At 42.4% G+C, this 24,626-nt stretch overlaps 1 protein-coding gene across 8 annotated transcripts; it reads right to left on the reverse strand.

Annotated features, from left to right (window-relative positions):
* Positions 1-1,919: 1,919 nt before the first annotated feature.
* ZNF10 (zinc finger protein 10) lies at positions 1,920-24,626 on the reverse strand. 8 transcript variants are annotated; one of them, XM_035016741.1, is made up of 8 exons: positions 24,438-24,626; positions 15,882-15,996; positions 14,211-14,312; positions 13,341-13,430; positions 11,102-11,228; positions 10,650-10,745; positions 7,432-7,593; positions 1,920-5,859 (listed from the first exon to the last, which is right to left on the reverse strand). In XM_035016741.1, the coding sequence occupies exons 4-8, from the start codon at positions 13,371-13,373 to the stop codon at positions 4,397-4,399; spliced, it is 1,881 nt and encodes a 626-aa protein (XP_034872632.1). In that variant the 5' UTR covers positions 13,374-13,430; positions 14,211-14,312; positions 15,882-15,996; positions 24,438-24,626; the 3' UTR covers positions 1,920-4,396. The 8 variants fall into 8 exon arrangements, with proteins under 8 accessions (XP_034872632.1, XP_034872634.1, XP_034872630.1 ...); XM_035016743.1 differs by lacking the exon at positions 15,882-15,996; XM_035016739.1 differs by lacking the exon at positions 24,438-24,626 and having other exon boundaries at positions 15,882-16,760.

The following is a 24,626-nucleotide window of genomic DNA, read 5'->3' on the forward strand; positions in this document are numbered from 1 at the left end:
TCAGTGTATGCTTAATTCATGGATGAATGTTAAGAAAATGCTTTCTGGGGCGCCTGAGTGGCTCAGATGGTTAAGCGTCTGCCTTCGGCTCAGGTCATGATCTCAGGGTCCTGGGATCGAGTCCCGCATCGGGCTTCCTGCTCCTTGGGAGCCTGCTTCTCCCTCTGCCTCTCTCTCTCTCTGTCTCTCATGAATAAATAAATAAAATTAAAAAAAAAAAATGCTTTCTGGGGCGCCTGAATGGCTCAGTCGGTTAAGCATCTGACTCTTGGTTTCAGCTCAGGTCCTGGTCTCAGGGTCGTGGGATCAAACCCTGTGTCAAACCCTGCTTGAGATTCTCTCCCTTTCTCTCTTCCTCCCCTCTGCCCCCGCCCCCCACATGCTCTCTCTCAATAAATAAAATCTTAAAAAAAAAAAAAATGCTTTCTGAATCCCCATGAGCCTCTCACAGTGGTGACTGAGGATACTGGGGCCTTTAAAATTCCTGTGGTTTCCCATTACCCTTAGGATACTGCCAGGATCCTTAGCCAGATGTGGAAGCAGTAAGCAGTAGTAGAAACACTGCATGTGCTGGAGCCAAAGGGATGTGGGTTTGAACTTCGGCTCCTCCACTTCTTACTGTGCACCGTGGGGCAAGTCACTGTGAACTCAAAACAGTAGTATACATGGACGGCATGAATGTAAAAACTAAATAAGAGAATGCATATAACTTACATGCCACTACTCGTTTTCACAGTAATTTACTTTCTTACCTTCAGATCCTAATTTCCACTTAGTACCTGCGTCATTTTAAGATAGGACACATGATACTATAGAGGGAGACAGAGGACATTATTCAAGGGAGATCTGAATGAATTTGTCTCTGGAGAAAATAAGTAACAATGGTAGTGTTTTTTATATTGGACTGGCTAATTTTGTAAGATCCTCTACAAAGTCCCAGACATTACCTTGCTTGAGATCTGCCACACACTTGTCTAGTTACTTTTCATATGAAGCTTCACTAGCCATGTATATTGGGGCAAATTACCTAAAATTTCCAAACTCTAGTTTCCTTAAACATAGGGGCGAGAATATGTTCCTCATAGGGTTATATGTAGAAATAATCTATTGTACTGAAGGGCTTAGCAGATTGGCTACCTTGTATTAAGCTGTCTATAAATGAAGATGAATTATAAAATCAGCAAATACTACTATTGTTATTAGCTTTCACTTGGAGCTGCAGATTTTCTCTGATTTCCCAGGAATTCCTGGTTTTCTGAATATTTTCAAAAAATCAATTTTATTGAGGTAAAGCTTACATACAACAAACTGGATCCACTTCAAGTGTATAGTCTGACAGACAAGTACAGTCATGCAACCACCACCAATCAAGACACAGATCATCCTCAATGGTTGCCTCGTGGTCCCATCTGCTATCAGTTGCTCTCCCATCCCAAACCACTGGCAACCTCTGAGTTATCTGCTGTCAAATTTCCTTATTAAGGTTCTAGTAGTTTATTTGAATATGAAAACTTTGGAAGAGAAAATATTCCCTTCCTGAAGAGACTGTTTTCCTGATCCTAAAAGTAGTATATATTTGTTGAGGAGACTTTGGAATAAATAGAAAAGTACAAAAAAGAAAGGAAGAAAGAAGGAGAGAGAGAAAAGAAAGTAGGTTAACTGTTATTAATCTTTTGACAAATTTCCTTAAGAGTTTTTTTTTTTAAGATTGTATTTATTTATTCGAGAGAGAGAGACACAGCGAGAGAGGGAACACAAGCAGGGGGAGTGGGAGAGGGAGAAGCAGGCCTCCCGCCGAGCAGGGAGCCCGATGCGGGGCTCGATCCCAGGACCCTGGGATCATGACCTGAGCCGAAGGCAGTCGCTTAACGACTGAGCCACCCAGGCGCCACTTCCTTAAGGGTTTTGAGAAAGATTCATTTTCACTTATTTACAATTCATTTATTTTTATATATTTGAGTTTACTCCGTGTTAACAATTATTTATCATGCTTTCTTCAACACACACGACAGCATCAACATTTTTCTTGTTAGCAAACAGCATAATTTTAATGTCTGCATAATATTATACATTTTGTACTGCAAATTCTGCACTGTTGTAAGTACTGTTTTAGTGATCATCCACAGACATTTCTCTCTTCCTACATTCCTTAGCGTGTCAGCATTAGTAATATTAGTAGTAAGTAACACATATAGTACTTGTGTGCCAGGCACTGTTTAAATACTTTATACACATTATCTCACTTAATCCACACAACCCTCTGAGGTAGATACTGGAAGTACCTCCATTAAACAGTTGGGGAAAATTGAGCCACAGGTTATATCAGAAACCCTAAGAGGCCAAGTTAAGGGGCTACTCTTCCACTCCCATCAAGAATTGCTGTTTATCATGAAGACTCCTTCTAAAAGGAGTGCATTTTATGTATTGGTATATAAGCACCGAGGAGAGCAGTAGTAACTGAGAGACCAGAGATCTAGTTCTGGGTCTAACTTCACTCAAAACGTGAGACCTGCACCAACTCACCTTATCTCAACTGTATGATGAAGAGTACAAGTTAGATGGTCTTACGTTCCCTGTGGCTCCCAAGTCTCATGACACTAGCAATCATTTCTAGATTTTTCCTGTGAGAGAGACATCAAGATCTTTGTCCTCTTGGTCTCAAAAATATTTATCATTCAACCATCAATCATTAAGCATCTAACATATATCTTGTTTGCTGGCAAATGGCAGATAATGGCTAGTCCCTATACACAGGAGATCCATTTACAGAATGAAAGAGAGAATTAAAACAGGTTCTATTGCTAAATCTTTTTGGGGGCATGAACTTATCACAGAATCTGAAGATTAGGCTCCTCTCCCTAGAAGATATTACCTCTGTACAAACAAGATGATTTCGTATACAACATTAAAAGCTGTTTACTGATCCTCGGAAATGAGTCAATACACCCAATATGGGCACTGATTTCCTCAGGCCAAGTGCTGACGGAGGTGAGAGGGAAACGTGGCTGGGAGGGAAGCAAGAGCCCTGTGAGCTCTTACTCACACTCAGCCAGGTTTAAATTCAATGACACACACCAAGGTGAGGCAACAACAGTAACACCAATCGATCACCACAGCTAGCAATGATAAAGCACTTAATATACATCAGGCACTATTCTAAACTGCTTATGTGTTTACTCACTTAATACCCACCACAGTCCTACAAGGTAAGTAATATCCCTAATTTAAAGAAGCGGAGATCTGTAAGTTAGGCACAGAGAGGTTAGGCAGCATGCCCAAGTTCACTCAGCAAGTTAAGGGCAGAGGTGGAATTTCCACTTGGGTAGTCTAGCTCAAGCTTATGCATTTAACCACTACGTTTCCTTCACAAAGATAAAGGACTACCTTGGAAGGAGGGTGGCTTTGGGCACTGCTGTTTATTTCATGAGCATAGCTGCTCTAAGTATGGCCCAAGTACCTGTTCCCACTCAAATGGGGACCCTCCCTGGTGTGCTCAAATACCTAATCTTCCTCTAGATCCCCATGTCCGAAGAATCACTGTCTCTAAATTCCCAGGAGCCTTTAGCACCCTGTCTCAAAGAGTGCAACTCTAACTATGACCCTAAACAACACAGAATGGGAAAGTCTGCTAGTAGATGGTTTTGAGTGTCCTTGATGATAGAATAGAGAAGCTGGATATCTTTTTCTTAATATTTAAAAATATCTTCAAATAATTATCAGAGTAACATGGAATAAACTATAAAACTCAATCCCATTACCTAACAAATCATTTCTGGTCATTTATCCATGGGTACTTTTCCAATTCTTGCCGACATGCAAATATATTTAAAGTAAGTACCATTACTAGTAAATGTTATTTTTCTACATTACATTATAAGCATTTTCCCTGCTGCTAACCAAAATGTGGCTTAAATCAGACACATAAAACAGAGTAAACACTACTAAATGTCCCAGAAAGACAATTAAGTAAAAAAAAAAGGGGGGGCATATTAACTCACTGGAATACTATTTTCCACTTTTGTTACGATAACTGTATCAATTTTTTATTCTTTGCAGTAGCAACTCTTATCTTTTTGAAGAAGGTAACAAAGTTGGATAACCTCTCAACAACTCACCTACTTCTCAGATTTTAGCATTTTAAGGCTTGGTCAAGAATGCTCCGAGGACAACTGCTTTTGTAGGAATTTGTGGAAAGAAAAGCTGATGTATTTGTGTACTAAAATGAAATCTTGGGTTATTTCCCCTTCTAGGACCAGCTCTCTAGTGCACAAAAGGGTAGTAACAAGACTGAAAGCATTTCTGCACAGATTACATCTACACAGCTTCTCCCCAGAAGGAGTTTCCAATGCAAAAGAAAGTTATTGCTCTTTGTACAGAACTCTCCACATTCACTATATTAATAAGTATTTCCTCTAATATGATTGGTCTGGTATCGAGTAAGGTTAGGGCTGTTGACAAGCGCTGTCCCACACCGGTTACATGTTGAGAACTGTTCTCCAGTGTGGGCTATCTGATGTACAATCAGTGGAGAGTTCTGGCTGAAGATAATCCCACACTGATTACACTTATAGGTGTTTTCCCCAACATGAACCCTCTGATGCTTAATAAGGTCATTCTTCCGGATGAAGGCTTTTCCACATTGGCAACATTCATATGGCTTCTCTCCAGTATGAATTCTCTGATGCACAATGAGGGCAGAACTCTGGCTGAAGGACTTCCCGCAGTCATGGCATTCATATGGTTTCTCTCCAGTGTGGGTTCTCTGATGGGAGAACAGGTGAGAGCTTCGACTGAAGCATTTTCCACAGTCTTTACACTCGAAGGGCTTCAGTCCGGTGTGAGTTCTGTGGTGCACCACAAGGTGAGATCTCTGGCTGTAAGATTTCCCACACTCGTTACATTCATAGGGCCTTACTCTCACGTGAGTTCTCTGATGCAGAATGAGATGTGTGCTCTGTCTGAAAGACTTCCCACACTCGGGACAGTCATAGGGTTTCTCTCCAGTATGAGTTCTCTGGTGCCTAATCAGCCTGGAGCTGTGCACAAAAGATTTCCCACACTGGCTGCAAGTGTACAGTTTGTCTCCTGTGTGAGTTCTCTGATGGGTGACAAGGTGAGAAAACCAGCTGAAGGACTTTCCACACTCTTTACATTCATAGGGTTCTTCACCAGTGTGAGTCTTCTGATGGCCAACGAGGTGAGAACTCCGGCTGAAAGATTTTCCACATTCTTTACACTCATAGGGTTTTTGTCCAGTATGAATAAGCCGATGCCTGGTAAGATTAGAGCGCCAGCTGAAGAATTTCCCACACTCCTTACATTCATAGGGTTTCTCCCTATGTATACTCTTTGATATACCAAGGGATGTACCACTAGTAAGAGAGTTAACAGGATCAGGGCATTTGTAGGACTTATCTCCTGGCTGGGTTCTTGCAAACTGAATAAGGTGAATGTTTTGACAGAAGGCTGGACCACATTCACTGCTACTTGCATAGCTTTCCTGATGACCACTAAAAACTAAATTATGTGTTAAATTTTTAGTATGTGAGTCACGTTTATGGAAATACTCTCTCAGTACCAGCTGAGTAGGAAGAAGACAGTTTCCCCCATATTTACCATTTTCACAGACTCTCTCCTGAGTAAGTACTCTCTTCTGGGTGAATGCCACTTGCCTCAAATGTCTCTCCTGGTTTTCCTGATACTTGTCCAACTGGTCTTCACATTTCCAGACTTCTTCTAATGACAAACACCAGAGATCATTCTTTGCAATTCCTTCCATTTTAATGCCATAGGATTGTTTATTTTTAGAAATGCTCTTACTGGAAATTGATGATTTAATTTCAACTGCAGTCTCCAAATCTGAAAAAAAAAAAAAAAGAGAGAGAGAAACTTTTGTGTAAGTAAAAAAAAAAAAACATATTAAGGCCTGAATGGTGGGATGTGGAAACAAGTATGTAGGCTGTATAGAGCTGCTTGTATGGCTGCCTTCATGGACAGTGAGAAAGGGCAGAGAAGAACAGCAAACAGGAAAGGTGCTGGGCTGTGCAGCAGGTAAGAGGAGCAATGAGGGCAAGAAGACACAGGACTGGGTAGGACACATGGGATCGGACAGTCAGTGCTGGGGGCCAATAAGAGAAATCTCAGAGAGGCCTACACTCCCATGATCTAATCTAATGACACAAGAACCTAACATGTCTACTTGTTGCCAGGGCCTTCTCCTGACGTGCATTCTTCCCAACTACAGCCAATTTCACATTCCTAAGACATGAGTCCAACTATATGCCAAGACAGGGCCTGTTCTTGACACCACCAAAGCACTACAGAGTAATGCCCAGATAACTGGCACAGGAACTTCTCGGAAAGGCCACGTGACAGCCTGGAAAAGCAACTGGACACAAGTTATCCAGATACAGGTTCTACATCGAAGCTTTAATGCTACTAGTGGTGAATTTAGACTAGTTGTTCAACTTTTCAAATATCACTTTGCTTATCTGTAATCCAAGAGACAACAGTATTTGTGGTGTAAGATTATTGTTAAGTATTGTAAGGTGTGAGCTCGTCACAGACTCTGACACATGTATGGTCAAAGCAATACCACAGTAATCATTATTAATATTCTCCTGGTCTTGTATTTTGATTCCTTTGTTCTGAGACACCAAGACTTAACAACTGGGACGCCTGGGTGGCTCAGTTAAGCATCTGCCTTCAGCTCTGGTCATGATCTGAGGGTTCTAGGACCGAGCCCTGCACTGGGCTCCCTGCTCAGCGGGGGACCTGTTTCTCCCTCTGCCCCTCCCCCTACTCATGTTCTCTCTCTCTCTGTCCCAAAGAAATAAAATCTTAAAAAAAAAAAAGGGGGGGGGACTTAACTGACAGGACTCAAACCACAGGACACTAATTCACAACCTAGCCCCTAACTCATATTCTCCTGGACTTTTTTGCTCCTTTGCTTATATCTGTGTGTATTACTGCACATTATTTCCCCTGGTTAAAAGCCTGTTTGTCTCTCAATGCCTTTTAGGTAAAATGTAACGTTTTTTTTTTTTTCCTAAAGATTTTATTTGACAGAGAGCGAGCACGCACACACACAAGCAGGGGGAGCGAGAGGGAGAGGAAGAAGCAGAGGAAGCAGCAGCAGGGGGCCCGATGCAGGACTCAATCCCAGGTCCCTGGGATCATGATCTGAGCTGAAGGCAGACGCTTAACTGACTGAGCCACCCAGGCGCTCAAAATGTTAGGTTCTTAACCTATGGGGGAAAAAAAAGCCGTATTTTTAAAAGTGATCTCTATGCCTAACGTGGGGCTTGAACTCACAACCCCGACATCAAGAGCTGCATGCTCTATCGACTGAGCCAGCCAGACATCCCCAAAAAACACTATTTACAAAGTACCGCCTCTCCCTACACAAGTGAGGTGATATTCTATTCTTACCTGGTGTATGGGTTGAATTGTGTGCCTCACATAAGATACACTGAAGTCCTAACCACCAATATCTCAGAATGCAACCGTATTTGGAAACAGGATCATTGCAGATGTCATTAAATGAAGTTGTACTGGTACAGACTGGGCCCCCAATCCAAGATGACTGGTATCCTTACAAGAGGAGAGGAGACACAAAGACACACCGGGAAGCCATGTGAAGGTGGTGGCTGACCGAAATGATGTGCTCATAAGCCATGGAACACCTGGGACTACCAGAGCCACCAGAGGCAAGGAAGGATCCTCTCCTAGGGGCTGCAGAGGGCCTATGACCCTGCTGACACCTTGATCTCAGACTTGTGACCTCTGGAGCTTTAAGAGGGCACACTTATGTCACCCAGCTTGTGGAACTTTATCTCGGCAGCACCAGGAAAGTAATTCACCTGACAATGATCCCCGTGCCAGGCTCCTGACTGCCACCCTCTTTGTGGGAACCCACCATTCCCAATCCTCTTTCACTACTGTGTCAGTCACTAGCTTTTTCCCCACCCTGATCTCTTTTTCTGTTTTAATTTTAAATGTTTTTCAAAGATTTATTTATTGGGCAGGGGGAGGGGGGCAGATGGGAGAGGCAGAGAGAGAATCCCAAGCAGACTCTCTGCTAAGCACAGAGCTGGACACAGGGGTCAATCCCACAACCCTGAGATCATAACTTGAGCCAAAATTGAGAGTTGGATGCTCAACCAACTGAGCCGCCCAGGCGCCCCTTTTTTCTGTCTTAAATTGTGGTAGACTAGGCATAACGTAAAATTCACCATCTTTACCATTTTTAAGGGCCACTTCAGGTACTCCATACATTCACATGGTTGTGCAGCCATCCCCGTACCTCTTCTCATCTGTAGAACTGAAACTTGGTACCTCTTAAAAAGTAAGGCCCCGTTCTCCCCTCCCATCAGTACCTGCTAAGCACCATTATGCTTTGTCTTTATGATTTTGACAACTTTAAGTAACCTCATGTACAGGAATCATACATTACTTGTTCTTTTGTGTCCAGCTTATTTCACTAAATGATATCCTCAATGTTGATCCATGTTGTAGCAGATGGCAGAATTTCCTTCCTTTTTAAGGCTGAATACCAGCCTATTGTGTGTGTGTGTGTGTGTGTATTTGTGTACTGCCATCATGATTTCTGACAGGAAATGCACCATCTTTTCCCTCTCCTCCCCTCCACTCAAGGCATCAAAATTGCATGGAAAGTTTTTTCAAACCACAAATGCCAACTGGAAAATTCTAAAATGAACATGTGTGAGGAAGAGTGAGGGCTGGGTACCAAAGCAGAACAACCGTGAGTGGCGTGTTTGAACATATGAATAGGGTGCTTTCCTTCATCAAAATTTTAAAATTTGTCCATGTATTATGTAACATAACACTCAAGTGAATTATACTTAAAACATAAAACATCCATTCATCAACTCATCATCTGTATTCTTTTTAGAGATTTTATTTTATTTAAGTAACCTCTACACCCAATGTGGGGCTTGAACCTACAACCCCAAGATTAAGAGTCACACATTCACCAACCGAGCCAGCCAGGTGACCCCCCCATTTGCATTTTTAGATCCACCACTCATTATACTTTCCACACTGATCATGAAGCTCACATGTGTTTAAGCACATGTGTTTAAGCACATGGAGCTTCAGTATTTCTTTTGACAACAAATTCTCAATAAAAATCTAAACTGTTGATCTAGTTAGTTTTAGATAGTCATCAAGAGACATCTAGGAAAGCTTCCTAAATGAATGAACACAGGAATGAAATAAATAAAGGAAATAATGGAGAAATGAAAGAAAACAAAACAATCTTTCCTCCCAAGGCACCAAAGCAGCTGGCTGATCAAGTTCTTAACGGTGTATTGAAGGACTTGTCTTTGAGGCAGAAAACTGAGGCAGTCACCTATAAGACCAAATGTAAAACAAGTAAAAAATAGTTTATGATATTTAAAAGTACACTTAAAGTGGAAGCTCAGAAAAGGAAGGGACCTGTACTTGACGATGAGTCATAAGAAGTTTCACAGAGGACAACTAAGACTGACAGACTTTATTCACATCACACTCAAAGCTCAAGATGCAGGAAGCACCAAATACGTGTGGACAATGGGGATCGGACAGAGGCAACACAGGTCCTCACAGCATGACTAGGCCACATTGGAGTCATGTGGAGTCACATGCCTCACCACACACCAAGGAGGTTATGTGCAGTATGACTCAGACAGCAGCACCCAAGATGGCTGGGGAGGAAGATGCCAGAGGATTGCACTTACAAACACAGGTCAGGGAAAAGACTGCTTCTATAGAATAAAGGAAGAAGAAGAAAAACAACTTTCTATTTTTTTTTTTTTTTAGAGATTTTATTTATTTATTTGAGAGACAGACAGACAATGAGGGGGGGAAGGGCAGAGGGAGAAGGAGACGCCCCACTGAGCAGGGAGCCCAATGTGGGGCTCAGTCCCAAGACCCTGAGATCATGACCTGAGCTGAAGTCAGATGCTCTACCGACTGAGCCACCTAAGTGCCCCTTCAACCTTCTATTTCTTAACCTAGAAAGCAGATTTTCAACGCACAGGGAAATTGTGGAAAGGAATGATGTTCGGAATCCACATAATGATTTGCATTTTAGAGATATTAAGATGAAAACAAAATAGGAATAAATTGAGAAAACATGAAATATGAGAGATAGAATAGAGTAAGAAAAAGGTGTTTTGGGAGCAGCAGTTCTGGAGAGAAAGGAGTTCAGCCAGCAGGAGCTGGAAAGCCCTCTGCAAACTCAGAAGAGTGGTCGGTTACTGAGCCCACTGCATGGCTTACATATAGCAGGAAAGCCACAGGAAAAGGGAAAGGGAAAAGGCAGGCAAGGAGGAAAGAAAAGACTGTATGACAAATAAGAGAATGGAGACGCTAGAATCAGTGTAAGAATCAGGAAAGCAAGACCAACAGAGCTGAAACAAGTATATCAACAGAAAGATAATTTTCATGAAGAACACATCCTTGTTTCCGAATGCAAATGATGTGTGATAAGACTGTAGAGAGACTGGTCATGGGGAAATAGAAGGTAAATAAACTCAGTCTTCTCTCTAGAAATGAGGAGAACTAGGGACCACTATGTCCAGGTATTCCGGCCCGTAACAGCTCATCTGGGTTACTGCCTGCAATGTCTCTTGACTGGTACTCACCTGGATGGGTCTCCCGGTGAATCCCTCTCTCCACCAGCCATGGCTCTTCCCCTTTCTCCAATTGGAGGATCACATCTGGTTTGGGAAGCTGATGCCCTGTGCACAGCAAAAGATAAAGAACTGCACAGGGGTTGGGGAACTCTGGGCTGGACACAAAGAGCATCCCAGATTCAGCCCCAACCCCTTAGTCCTGGGGGGACTCTGAAGAGTAGACAAGGGGAGGCTACAGAGGCAGCAAAATATGCATGTTTTTAAAATTCAACAAAACAAAAAAAATTTTTTTCCTCAAAAACAGAAGTGAGTACAAAACCCTCTTCTATGCCCCCCCAAAATTAGGTCCCTAACCCTAAGCTCACACTCTGATATATGTGCTTCATTCTCCATACCTTTTGATCAATAAAAAACCAAAATCATCGCAGGGGGATATCTCTGAGAACAGAAGTTAGTCTTACCCAAGGAAATCAGGTTCTTATAGTTCTCCAGCATCACATCTTTGTACATGATCTGCTGAGCAGTATCCAGCAGCTTCCACTCCTCCCTGGTGAAGTTCACAAGTATATCCTTGAAGGTCACCAGTGTCTACAACATGGAACAAATCTGTAATAAGCCAGATGTATCTCTCTGCCCTCCCCTTCTTGAGTACTGACAGAAAGAGAGATTAGGCAGAAAGCACTGGGGCAGGAAAAGAGGATGGACCAAAATTTATTCCAAAAGTGAGTAGTACTTATTTGGGTTCTGGTCAAGTCCTAAAAGGAATGTCCAAAAAGCAGTTCCATGTTATGCTCTAGGTTTAGAAACTGTCAGAAGAACATTTGTTTGTTTGTTTGTTTTGGGGGGAGGGGCAGGGGGAGAGAGAATAAGAGAGAATCCTTAAGAAGACTCCCCACTGAGCGCAGAGCCCAACAAGAGGCTCGATCCCAGGACCCTGAGATCACGACCTGAGCCGAAACCAAGAGTCAGCCACCCAAGTGACTGAGCCACCCAGGGGCCCCAAAAGCACTTTTATTTAAATCAAGTTTGTTATGAACAGCTATAGCAAGGAGTATCAGACACCAAAGTTAATCTACACTTATATTCTGTGAAATAAAGAACCTAATTCAAAGCAGAAAAAAACAGTCCTCAGTCCAAGTACAACTTAATGCTTAAGAGACTAACGTCAGGGCGCCTGGGTGTCTCAGTAGATTAAGCATCCAACTCTTGGTTTTGGCTCAGGTCATGATCTCAGGGTCATGAGATCGAGCCCCATGCCGGGCTCCACACTCAGTGGGACGTCTGTTTCTCTCCTTTTCCCTCTCCCTCTGTCCTCCGCCCACTCGCACACGCACTCTCTAAAATAAATAAATCTTTAAAAAAAAGAGAGACCAACCTCACCATGTTTTCTGATCTAAAATAATTATCCAAGACATTTTTGCTAAACATTGAATAGCATTTTTTAAAAATGGAGATTATATTTTAATAGTAACAAAGTAATTTGACAAACAATAGATACAGAAGCAAGGCCTTCTTCATTAGCTACATCAAAAAGAAATGCTGATTACACAAACACTTACTTGAATGAGGATTTTTCTTCAAAGACCATGAAGGTCAGACAAGGGAATAATGGTTTTTTCAATACTGAAAAAAATTTCTTTTTTTTTTTTTTTAAGATTTTTTATTTATTTATTTGAGAGAGAGAATGAGATAGAGCATGGGAGGGGGAAGGGTCAGAGGGAGAAGCAGACTCCCCGCTGAGCAGGGATCCCGATGTGGGACTCGATCCCAGGACTCTAGGATCATGACCTGAGCCGAAGGCAGTCGCCTAACCAACTGAGCCACCCAGGCGCCCATGTCAAGCCATTTCTATATCCAGTGAAAACATATTTCAGGAATGATGCAAAATATACTCTAAAATGAAGTAAAAGAATTTGTTACCAGCAAACCTACTCTAAAAGACATATTAAAAGTAGTTATTCAAACAAAAGGGAAATGTTACCAAAGAGAAACTTTAAATCTCAAGAATGAAGGATGAGCAACAAAAACAGTAAATATCTGGGTAAATATAATAGACTAGTTTTCTTAAGTCCTTCAAAATATGTAGCACAGCTGAGAGCAAAAACCACAACACTTTCTGGTGGGATTTTCAATATACCAGAGGTAATACATACAGGATGCTCCAGGGGAAGCTGGACCCACACGGGAACCAGTCTCCCACCCTGGATGTTCCCAGAGGTTCCACCCTCCTCCAAGCTCCTCATGCCTGGGTGGCAGCTACCCCTAAGTAAGTACATAACTTGTGCCTGAGCTCCCCATGGAGGCATTACGTAGCCAGCTCCACATCTAGGACAACCAGGAACCAGAGAGACCCTCAAGGCACAACATTCCCAGTTCCCACCTAATTTTTTAGGGAGGAAGTGTGCTGTGGACTTCATTCCCTAGTGTGGATCAAAGCATTTTATCGGAGTGCTTAATATTACCCCACTTGACTCCTGCCCACATCACTGTTAAACGTGCATTTCTTTTATATGAAAGGTATATGAATAGTGTATAACATATGAATAAAACTGCATCTACAAATAAAGCAAACAAAAGAGTGCTAGTCTCCCAGAGGAGAGTGTCCAAGATATAATTTCTGAAGTTTCTAGGCAAAGGAACTCCAGAACTTAAGCTAAAAGGGATTCTCAGTTGGAAAACAAAGAAGGCAGCCCAACTTACATGGGACCTGGCAGTTAGTGACTTGGCTTCCATGCCCTCCTTGTTTTTGATGATGCTTTTTTGAGTAATGGAGATCCTGAGAAGATGAAGCTGGAGAAAAGAAAGAAAGATGAAGAAAGTCTGCTGTGACAGGGAGGCTTCATAAATCATCAACCTAGACTCCCTCACACCCAGCTGGGTATAATGCAAACACCCACCACACAAAGAAGAACATCAGAGATAGTCCAAAAATGTATCTACAATGTCTGAAATTCCCAGGAGTATGAAGAACTATGTAAACTGCCATTTTCTCCTTAGTCTCTGGGGTTCCATGCAAAATTTCATTTTTAATTTAATGGTTTGGCTGCTACAAATCCTCTTTTTTGAGAAAAACAAACCAAGACACAAAACCTGCCTTGATCTAACACCCTTACTTTACAGATAAGGAAAAAGTGTTTTCTCCAGCTGATCAGAGAAGGGAAGTCAGAGATTAGAAGCACAAGAAACACGTGATGTGCTGTTACTGGCCTGCAGGTGGATGGTGTCACATGGCAAGGAATGGGGGCAGTCTCTGGGAGCTAAGAGCAACACCCAGCTGACAGCCAGTCCTATCATAGTCCCACAGCCACAAGTAACTGAATTCTGCCAACAATCAGAGCCTCCAAATGAGAACCCAGGCCAGCTAACACCTTGAAAGCAGCTGTTGGATATCTGAGCAGAAAACCCAGCCAGAGAGGGTCAGACTTCCACCTACAGAACTGTGAGCCAGTAAGTGGGTGCTTTTGAAGCTACTAAGTTTGTGATAGTTTGTTAACAGCAATAGGGAACCAATACATGATCAATTATCTGTTAAAGATACTTAAATAATAAAGAAAAATATCATATATTTACCTACGTAGTTACCATTGCCACTGCTTTTCATCCTTTCCTGTAGATCCAGATTTCCACTTGGTTTCATTTCCTTTCTCCCTGAAGGCCATCGCTTAACATTTCCTGCAATGTGGGTCTGCTGGTAATGAATTCTTTCAGCTTTTTAAGTCTGACAATGTCTTCATTTTGCCCTTTTTTTCTAAACGGCTTTACTAAGATATAATTCACATACCATACAATTCATCCACTCAAAGTATACAATCCAATGGTTTTGGCAATTACATTATCAGTCTTTAAAATTGTAGTAAAAAAATTAACAAAATTTGCTATCTTAATTATTGTTACGTGTACAATTCAGTGGCATTAATTACATTCACAATATTGTACAACCATCACTAATAATTCCAAAACTTTCTCATCACCCCAACGGAAACTCTGAAACATTAACCAAACTCCCTATTCCTGCATCCCCTCAGACTCCAATAACCTCTAATCTCCTTTGTCTCTCTGAATTTGCCAATTCTAGAAAATTCATATAAATGGAATCATACAATATTTGTCCTTTTGTGTCTAGCTTACGTGACTCCACATCATGTCTTCAAGGTTCATCCATGCTGTAGCATGAATCAGAACTTCATTCCTTCTAACGGCCAAGTAATATTCCATTGTAGGGAGAGACCACATTCTGTTTGTCCCTTCATCTGCTCATGGACCCCTGGGTTGTTTCCATCTATTGGCTCTTGTGCACAGTGCTGCTGTGAACACTGTCATACAAGTATGTGCTCGTGTCCCTGCTTTCAATTCCTTCCGGTCTATCCCTAGAAGTGGAAGTGCTGGGTCATATGGTAATTGCATGTTTAGCTTTTTGAGGACCCACAAAACTGTTTTCCACAGTGGCAGCATCACTGTGAGTTGTGATGCTGAGTTCCAATTTCCCCACATGCTTGCCAAAACTTGTTATTCCATTTTTTAAATTATTATAGCCATCCTAGTTGGTGTGAAGTGGTATTTCATTGTATTTTGATTTGTATTATTTTCATGTATTTAGTATTTGCATATCCTCCTTGGAGAAATGTCTGTTCAAGTCCTTTGCCCATTTTTAAATTGGATAATTTGTGTTTCTGTTATTGAGCTGTAGTTCTTTACATATTCTACATATAAGTACATATATATTTATATATCCTATAAATATTAAATCCTTATCAGATATATAATTTCCAAATATTTTCTCCCATTCTGTTGTCTTGTCTTTGTTGTTGAAAAATATTTTTGCTGAATTTAGAATTCTAAGTAGAGTTAATTTTCCTTTCAGTGCTTTACATAAATAGTTCCACTCCCAATGTTCCAGGAATTACGAGAGTTTTCCAGTCTGGCTAGTGGTAACAGGCAGTATTCCCCATGCAAATATCAGGACTATTCCCTCCAACCCTTTAGAGGATTCTTTCCCTGGCCTTGTGGAGTTTCCTCACACACACGTGCTGCTCTGTGCTCTTGAGAACTCGTGGGAGACCCTCTGCAGACCTGTCCTCTCTGGTGATCTGTCCTATGAACTCCAGCTGCTTTGCTCTCCCCAGATTCTCAGCTCCATCCTTGACTCAGGAAGTCTGCTGGGCTCCACCTCAGGTTCTCCTTCCTCTGCTGTAAATTGGAAACCCTCTCAAGGCAATAAACTGGGACAATCAGAAGGCTTACCTCGTTGATTTTCCATCTCCCAGGGATGACTGTCCTTTGTCATCTGATATCCAGGGTCTTAGAACGATTGTTTCATGTATTTTGTCTGTCTTTGTTGTTGTTGTTGCCGTTGTCCCTGTTATTCCATGTTGGCCAGAAACAGAAGTCTATAAACATTGCGTTTTTAAGGTGTTTTAAACTTAGATTGTATTTTTAATTTCCACCTTTTGAATACTGGGCTTGAATGTTTCCCATGTTTGTATTTACAGTTCTTTTGAATCTGTTTTCTTTCCTATTGTTTTCCCCCTTTGTCTTCTGGAGATCTTACGGATTTCCATCTCAGTTCTATGCAAATTTACATGCATAAAAGCAGTATGGCTTCTGCCCTGCTACACCACTAAAAACCGTTCTCACCAATGACATCTATTACAGAGGACACTGTTGGCATTTTGATTGTTCTTGAAGCTCTTTATTTACTTTGCTTCCTTCCTCACCTAGCTTCCCTCTGTGTATCTTGGTTCTCAGTCTTCTCTAATGATTCGCTGCATCTCTCGGTCTCCACTTTCAATGCCCCCCTGGGCACTTCCAGGACACACAATGTACCTACTTGTTTTATCCCCACTGTCTATCCCACTGCCAGGCACACAACAGAACTGTGTTTTGGCTACATGAATAGACCACTCTGTCTTCTATCCCGACCTTGCTCCTCAACCTCAACTGCATATTTCCAACTGTGGCTAATAGCATGGATTCTGCAGCCAGACTGCCCAGGTTCAAGTCCCTGCTCCAATACTTACTAGGAGGTTTCTTAACCTTTCCTGGAACTTACTTTTCTTTTCTTTTTTAAAGATTTTATTTATTTATTTGACAGAGAGAGACTGAACACAAGAAGGGGGAGTGGGAGAGGGAGAAGCAGGCTCCCTGAAGCAGGGTCCCCGCTGAGCAGGGAGCCCGATGCGGGGCTCGATCCCAGGACTCTGGGATCATGACCTGAGCCGAAAGCAGACAATTAACGACTGAGCCACCCAGGCGCTCCTGGAACTTTTCTTTCTTTTTTTTTTTTTTTAAAGATTTTATTTATTTATTTGAGACAGAGAGAATGAGAGAGACAGAGAGCACATGAGAGGGAGGAGGGTCAGAGGGAGAAGCAGGCTTCCCGCTGAGCAGGGAGCCCGATGTGGGACTCGATCCAGGGACTCCAGGATCATGACCTGAGCCGAAGGCAGTCGCTTAACCAACTGAGCCACCCAGGCGCCCCTGGAACTTACTTTTCAATGTCACATGAATAAAGGCTGAAATAACCAGGGATGTTAAACTGTGTAAGAAATTACTTTATGGAAGCAAGAGAATGGTTTTCACATATTTACAGGTCCTGTGGAACAGGGATATTTATTTTGAGTTGCTCCAGAGGGCAGAATTAGGAGTAATGTGTGCAGTCACAAAGAAATCAATTACAAGTCAATATTATAACCATATGACACCTGGAAATAGATCAGGTTGCCTAAGAAAGCAGGAAATTCTGGCCACCAATAAATTTTCAATCAGATCTTATTAAAAACACTACAGTACAGCCTCTACTTTACATAGGTATCTAAGGTCCATTCCATTAACTCTCCCATTTTAGGATTATATAAAATACAAAAAGCCTGCAATTAGTCTCATGTCATCCTAACTTCCCTTAACCTCCAGTTCTGATAACTTACTCAAACCTTTCCCTAAACCAGTGGTTTTCAGCCCTAACTGAATGCTGGAAATGCCAAGTATATTCATAAATTATGACACCTGGATCCCATGCCATCCTTCTCTGAGAGATTCTGACTTAATTGTGGTGAGCGGCCAAGCTTTTGTTTCTTTTAAATAGTTCCCTGGGTGACTCAACTGTGAAGCCAAGTTTGAGAATCACTGATCTAAGCCATTATTTAATCTATGCAACTATTCAAATCTATTTGAACTAATCAATTAATTAAATCCTACCACTTCTTAGGGATAATCAGATTCTTTTAAGATTTTTATTTTTTTAAAGATTTTATTTATTTATTTGACAGACAGAGACAGCAAGAGAGGGAACACAAGCAGGGGGAGTGGGAGAGGGAGAAGCAGGCTTCCCGCTGAGGGACTCGATCCCAGGACCTGGGATCATGACCTGAGCCGAAGGCAGATGCTTAACGATGCTGAAGAGACACTTAATCTTGGGGAGCCACCCAGGTGCCCCAAGATTTTATTTATTTTAGAGAGAAAGCACGCACGCATGCACGAGCAGGAGAGGAGCAGAGGAAGAGGGAGATAATCTCCAGCCGACTCCACGCACTGCACAGAGCCCGACGTGGAGCTCCATCCCAAGACCCTGAGATCATGACCTAAGCTGAAACCAAGAGTCAGATGCTTAACTGACTGAGCCACCCAGGCACCCTGGAATAATCAGATTCTTTTATCACTGATACCTTTCTGTGCAACTGGCCAAAACTGATTTCTCTAAAGTAACAATTGTCACTGCCATGTGGCGATACTGGGATGAGTTTTGTGTTTAGGGAAACAGCTGGTAAGTTGATTACTATCTTGATGTTATATATTTGGATCTTCTGTCATTTTAATAAATAATTAGTAGACACTTACTATGCGCCTGGCTCTGTACAAGGCCCAGGAGATAAAAACATGAATACAGTATTTATTCCTGACAGCAAGCAGCTGAGTCTAGCTGAAGACACTGAAAATGGACACCTATAGTCCACTATGATTACTGCTCTGACAACGGCATGCATGCCCAAGGGGTCATGGAGCACAGAAAATAGCACCCAGCACCACCTGGTGATTTCAAGGCTGGGTCCTAGAGCTAATTAGGCAGACAAAGAAGGGTGGGGACCTGTGTAAACAAAGGCAGAGCCTAAGACAATGATGTATGGGGAAGGGAGCTCACTGCAGCTGGTGCATACTTGTGAAGGGCAGGGAACAGCCAGAAGGGAGCCCACAGACACACATGACCAGACCTAGGTCACAAAAGGACAAAAAAGCCATTTTCAGACTCTGTCCTACATGTTATAAGCCCAGATATGATACTAAATTTGCACCTTAAAAATGCTTCCTCTGCATTTGGGGTGGTTGTGTAATGTACTGATGGAAGATATAACAGTAGCAAAGGAACAAGGAAGGAGGCTAAAACCATAATCCAGAGGATGGGAACACAAATTAGGACTAAGGGTAGAAATGCAGAGCAGGCAGACTTTGGAAAGATTGGTATTTCCTGAAAATCAAATGGATATGGATGTGAAGATGGGTTGGGGTTAAAGATGACTCCCAGTTTCCTGGGTGACCGATATGACAACAATGTATCAGCAGGAGTAGGCACTAGAGAAATGATGGTACTGGGCTGTTTTTTGTTTTGTTTTAAAGAAAGGCAGACTGCCACATGCAGCGCCTCATTTGGATGTGTCTGGAGTCTTGGAAACTTGTTCTCCTACAAACGGACCTTGAGAGCTTGTTTGGAAGTTCTAGCAGGGAGCGCAGCTTCTTGTATACCCTTGACCAAAGAATGGTCCTCCTCTATTGGGGAAGGTTGTCCTCTTTTTTTTTTTATATTAATTTTTTTTAAAATGTTTTATTTATTTATTCATGAGAGTCAGAGAGAGAGAGAGGCAGAGGGAGAAGCAGGTTCCCCGCCTAGGAGGGAGCCCGATGCGGGACTCGATCCCAGGACCCTGGGATCATGACCTGAGCCGAAGGCAGACGCTTAACCATCTGAGCCACCCAGGCGCCCCGAAGGTTGTCCTCTTTGATTGAACCTGCAACTTCGGGAGGGATGCACATGGAGCAGTGAAGGAGGAAGGGGACACCCACCTACCTGGCCAGATCAGCTAAACCAACCTTGGTGATCAATGGGGTGACAGATGTTGCAGCCAGATCATCCTCACATCCTGATGGGGTTGGTTTTAAACTCAGAAAGTGGGACAGAGAAATGACATTTAGGAAACATATGTAGATGTGAGGGTTATCCAGCTGTATCATCTGCCTTTGACATTTCTGTTCTATATCTATCCAAACTACTCAGCTATATTCTCCAACAAGATTTTGGGGGTAGGGGATGGTCTTTTGTCACAGATTTGAGAGTGACTATGTTCTTCCACTATGAGATAAAGGTGAAGTAGGCAGGTGGACAAGAGTCTAAGTGAGATCATATATTCCTATCAACAACCCTATGACATAATAATTCTTATAAAGCCCACTAAGAAACAGTAAGATTTCATAAAGTTAGTTAATGGTATTATCAGATGACACCATGGCAGTATATAAAGTCAACCAAAGATAATGTGAAGAGTAAAATGAAGTGTAAGACCAGGATTAGATTATTGGGAAAATCAACATTTAGGAAGCAAATAGAAGAGAAAGAAAAGCCCACGAAGGAGGCAAAGAAAGACCCACTAGAGAATGAGAAGATCCGGAAGAGAGGTGTATCAAAAGCCAGAAGAGAGAATTTCAAGGAGGGGAGACTTAAAAGAGTTTGGGTAAGTTAAGGAGCATAATGTACAGGATTGGTTAGATAAGGGTTCACTAGTGATTAGGGGAGACTGGTCTCAATATATCGCTGGCAACAGCAGACAAATTCCACAAAAGGAATGAAAAGTTTGGAGGTGAAAAAAGAAGAGAAAGCGCACACCTGGAAGAGGTGCTGGGGACTGGAGAGTCGTCTGTAGACTGAGAGGAAGGAAGTAACAGACAAGCAGACTGGAGCCAGAGGAGAGAACAGGGCAAGGGATGGAGTCAGAAGCTCAGATGGAGGCATCAATTGGAGGCTTGTAAGGCAGGAAGCTAGCAACACCAGCTCTCTCTATGCCTTTCTTCTACAGTCACATCTCCCCCTGATGCTCACCTTCTGCCTCCCTACTCCAACTCAGATGGACCTCTGTGATTATACTTGGCCCACCGAACAATCCAGGGTAATCTCCCCATCTTAAGGTCCTTAGTTGAATCACATCTGCAAGGTCCCTTTTGCCATATAGCAATATTAATATATCCACAGGTTCTGGTTCTTTGGGGAGTGATTATTCTGCCTACCACCAGGGCACAGATGGGCTGCAAGAAGCTTTCAGTATGAACCAGAAGGGTATGAAAGAGACTATCCAGGGCATAAGAGGTTCTGCAGCACGGCTCCAACCAGGTCACTGAGCATACAAGCTTCACAACCATCTACTTTCATGGCCTTGACAACATTTCAAACTTAATTCCTGCTGCACTCGCCCCATGATCTCTGGGCCTCATTTAAATGCCACCTTTTCTGACAAGCCTTCCTGTTGTCCCAGAGAGAATAACTGTTCCCTGGCCAGTAATCACGGAGAACTTTGTACATGATTCTAGCACTTCAACACCCTACTTACTGTCCACCTCCCTTATAAGGAACTACTTGAGAACTGGGATAATCTCATTCGAAACCTAAGAGACTAGCGTAGTGCTTTCAACTTCATATTTGTTCCACTGGCATTTGTCCAACACTTAAGGAGCACCCACAAAAATTACGTGTCTGTTTCCCAAGGTGTCTGCCCTCCAGTCTCCATTTGAAGACCCAGTACTGGAGCGCCAGTACCCAGAGATAGGCAAGACCTTGTCAGGGACAGCATTTCACTCAGGTTTATGAAGTGTATGCTTCTTTTTTTTTTTTTAAGGATGATTTATTTATTCTAGAGAGAACGAAGGAGCAGGGAGAGGGGTAGAGGGGGAAGGAAAGGTAGAGAGAGTCTCAAGCAGACTCCTCTCTCAGTGTGGAGCCTGACTTGGGACCCTGAGTTCATGACCAGAGCCGAAACAATACACAAGAGTCGAATGCTCAACCAACTGAGCCACCCAGGCACCCCTGGAGTATATGCTTCCTAACAAAAGAGAACAGGATCTCTTTACATTTTGAGTAAGTTCACTAGTTTTTAGCATGTGCAAGGGGCAAGGAATGATTAGCAAAAGGACCCAGCAGCCACAGAGTTAGAACTCTGGGGCCAGGAGAGATGGCAAAGACATACTTGAAGATACAAAAGGCAAAGACCATGCATCTGCGAAAACTCAGAAAATGTATACTTTCATTTTGTGCACTTCATTTTATATAAATTTTACATCAAAACAAAAAGCTAAACGAATACTGAATTCTAGTTAATAACACATATACATTTTCAAGTATTTAGAGGAAGTATACTGATACATGCAATTAACTCAATACACACCAAAAAAAGATGGACTGATGAAAAAATAAATGTATGTTAAAATAAGTAAAATGTTAATAGTGGAGTCTAGGAGAGTGGTTTACAAGTATTCTTTTAATTTAGTTGTATGCTCAAAAGTTTTCATAATGAAATATGAGAAAAGGCAAGAATGAGATAGCAGAGAGGTACTGTGTGAAAGAGGCAAAAACGATGCTCTGGGTGTTGGTACTGTGTCAGGGATACATATACAGCCTATGCCACACCCAGTCCTGACCTTGCTTTGTGGCCAGAAGATATAAGACATGTTGATGTGATAGGAGACAACGACTCTGATAGGAGACATGCAAGGAGTACTGCAGGTCAAGGTGTATTGTAAGCAAAACAGAGATGTTGTAATATGAAGCTTCCTTTTCCTCAAAATAAAAATTCTTAAAACCTAAAAAGTTTTTTAAACTGTTACTAAGCCTTCAGTGTTTGAATTACGTCATGTAAACCAAGGAAACCCATCATTTCTAGGAGTATTTCTCTTTAACAGAAACATTTTCTCACCAAATTATGAAAAGCAATAAGCCACTTCCAAACATTTTTAAGATGAAGACATAAAGAACATAGTGCATGGGTGTTCTTGAAAAAAATTCCATTTATATTTCCTTAACAACTGAATTTAATAAAAAACAGAACTGGTCTCATGCCCATTCATCTTTTATTCTTCTACCTCCTAGTAAGGTTTTAAAGTTTTCTCATATAGTGCAGGCATATCTCTAGTTAAAATTAATATTAGGTATTCTAGTACTGTTGAGTAGACTTTCTTCCAAAAAGACATGTGTTAGCTTGTTACTGAGGACAGTAAAGCAATCTGTTCACTTACATATTTCCTTCTCAGTCATTTTACTAAAAACTCATTGATGTTAACTGAATCTCTTTCACATGGCGGGGGTATAGTTAATTAATAAGAATAATTTTGTAGTCTCTCTTCCAGAAGGTATGCTTTGTATCTACGTAAATACGGTATTGTCCTAAGCGGAATTTGGAGACAATATTAATATAAAATACTGATAAACAGGCTTCCTTCTTTATCTGTATCTCAAATGCCTGCCCTGTGGCTGGCACATGCTAAGAGCCCAAGAAATGTGTGTTAAGAGAAGAAATGACAGAACAAGGGAACAATTTTCAAGAACAGGCAAGAATGTGTGAAATTCACCGTCCAGGAAGCTTTGCAAGACAGAGGAGGAGCTGTGCTATTTAACGGTCCGGAGAGTTAACTACAGTCGACACTGCCAACTGACAAGGTTTGTCAGCACGCATTCTGGATGACATCTCATGTTCCCTTTTACTTCTTCGTAAAAGACAATATACTGAAGAACTGAAATGCTTCACCTTCTCCACAGACTCTGGCTGGGATCTACGTAAGGCTGGTGTTAACCTTGCCTGTGACACCATACCAGATATCGGATGACACGTATCATTTTGAATAGCGTAACAACTCTCGTATCGAGGAAAAATAACACATTAAACTTGAGCTGTCTCTGAAAAATAAACTATGTTAAACACATACCCACCTCCAGTTAATCTCTTTGATTTAAAACACACACACACTAAAGATTAAGGAGGTGGGAGCTAGAGATACAGGGCTTTTTTAGAATTTTGTTGTGAAAGACCACACAGCAACTGGCCTGATCTTAAAGACCGAGGATGCTGATACGACAAGAAATTCTGAGGAAAGTAACTCAATATAACTTCAACAGTAAGTGAAAAGGTTTATTTAACTTGTATTTTTAGGCTAGACCAAGAAATAGAAACCTATCCAGCCCCTTCTACAGCTACACGTACGAAAACAGACCTACTTCTTCAGGAAGCAAGCAGCATGCGGCTCTTACACTCTCCACGAACAGAATCCAATGGTTTATGTATTTGAAAACCAGCGTAACCACGTCTGGTTTCTCCGAGGAACGGAAGGCTTTCACTCTAAGAAATTTCCTGCTCTAACAAAAAGAGCACGATCCTTTTCAGCAAATGCTAGAAAAGCCATAAGCAAGATGTTACACAGCTAGCCCTAGTTGGGGAAAAGGAAAAGCAGGACGAGAGGAAACCTCATTTTGAATCACTGAGAGTATCTGGCTCAGGCCTACGGGCACCGCCATCCCCGCAGGGCACACTTAGACACTCGGGTGTCGCCACTATTCCTGCCAAACAGGACCGTGGGCCGTTAATGCCACGACGTGAAGTCAAGGAGTACCCCGCAACGGGGAAACCGTCATTCGTGCACGGGGTGAAAACCACACCAGGAGGAAGCCCTCTCACCGAGGAAATCATCGTCCGCCTACAACCACGAGGCTAGCAAGCCGGGGGCTGCGGGAAGGACCCAGCACACGCACACACACACGCGCGCGCGCGCGTATACCTGCAGCGAGCACCCAGCAGGCGCGCAGGGGTAGGCGATCCGTCACAACGGCAGCAGCAACGGCAAATCAATGACGAGCCGGGCCTCCGCTAGCAGGCGCCCCGCGGCCACCGGGCTGCGGAGGGTCCGTCCGGGTGGCTGCCGGCTCTCCGCCGGGGGGGGGGGGGGGGGCCCCCTCACCCCCCACCC

The sequence above is a fragment of the Mirounga leonina genome, unplaced genomic scaffold (genome assembly GCF_011800145.1).
Source record: "Mirounga leonina isolate KUSES-001 unplaced genomic scaffold, KU_Mleo_1.0 Mir_171, whole genome shotgun sequence".
Classification (NCBI taxonomy): Eukaryota; Metazoa; Chordata; class Mammalia; order Carnivora; family Phocidae; genus Mirounga; species Mirounga leonina.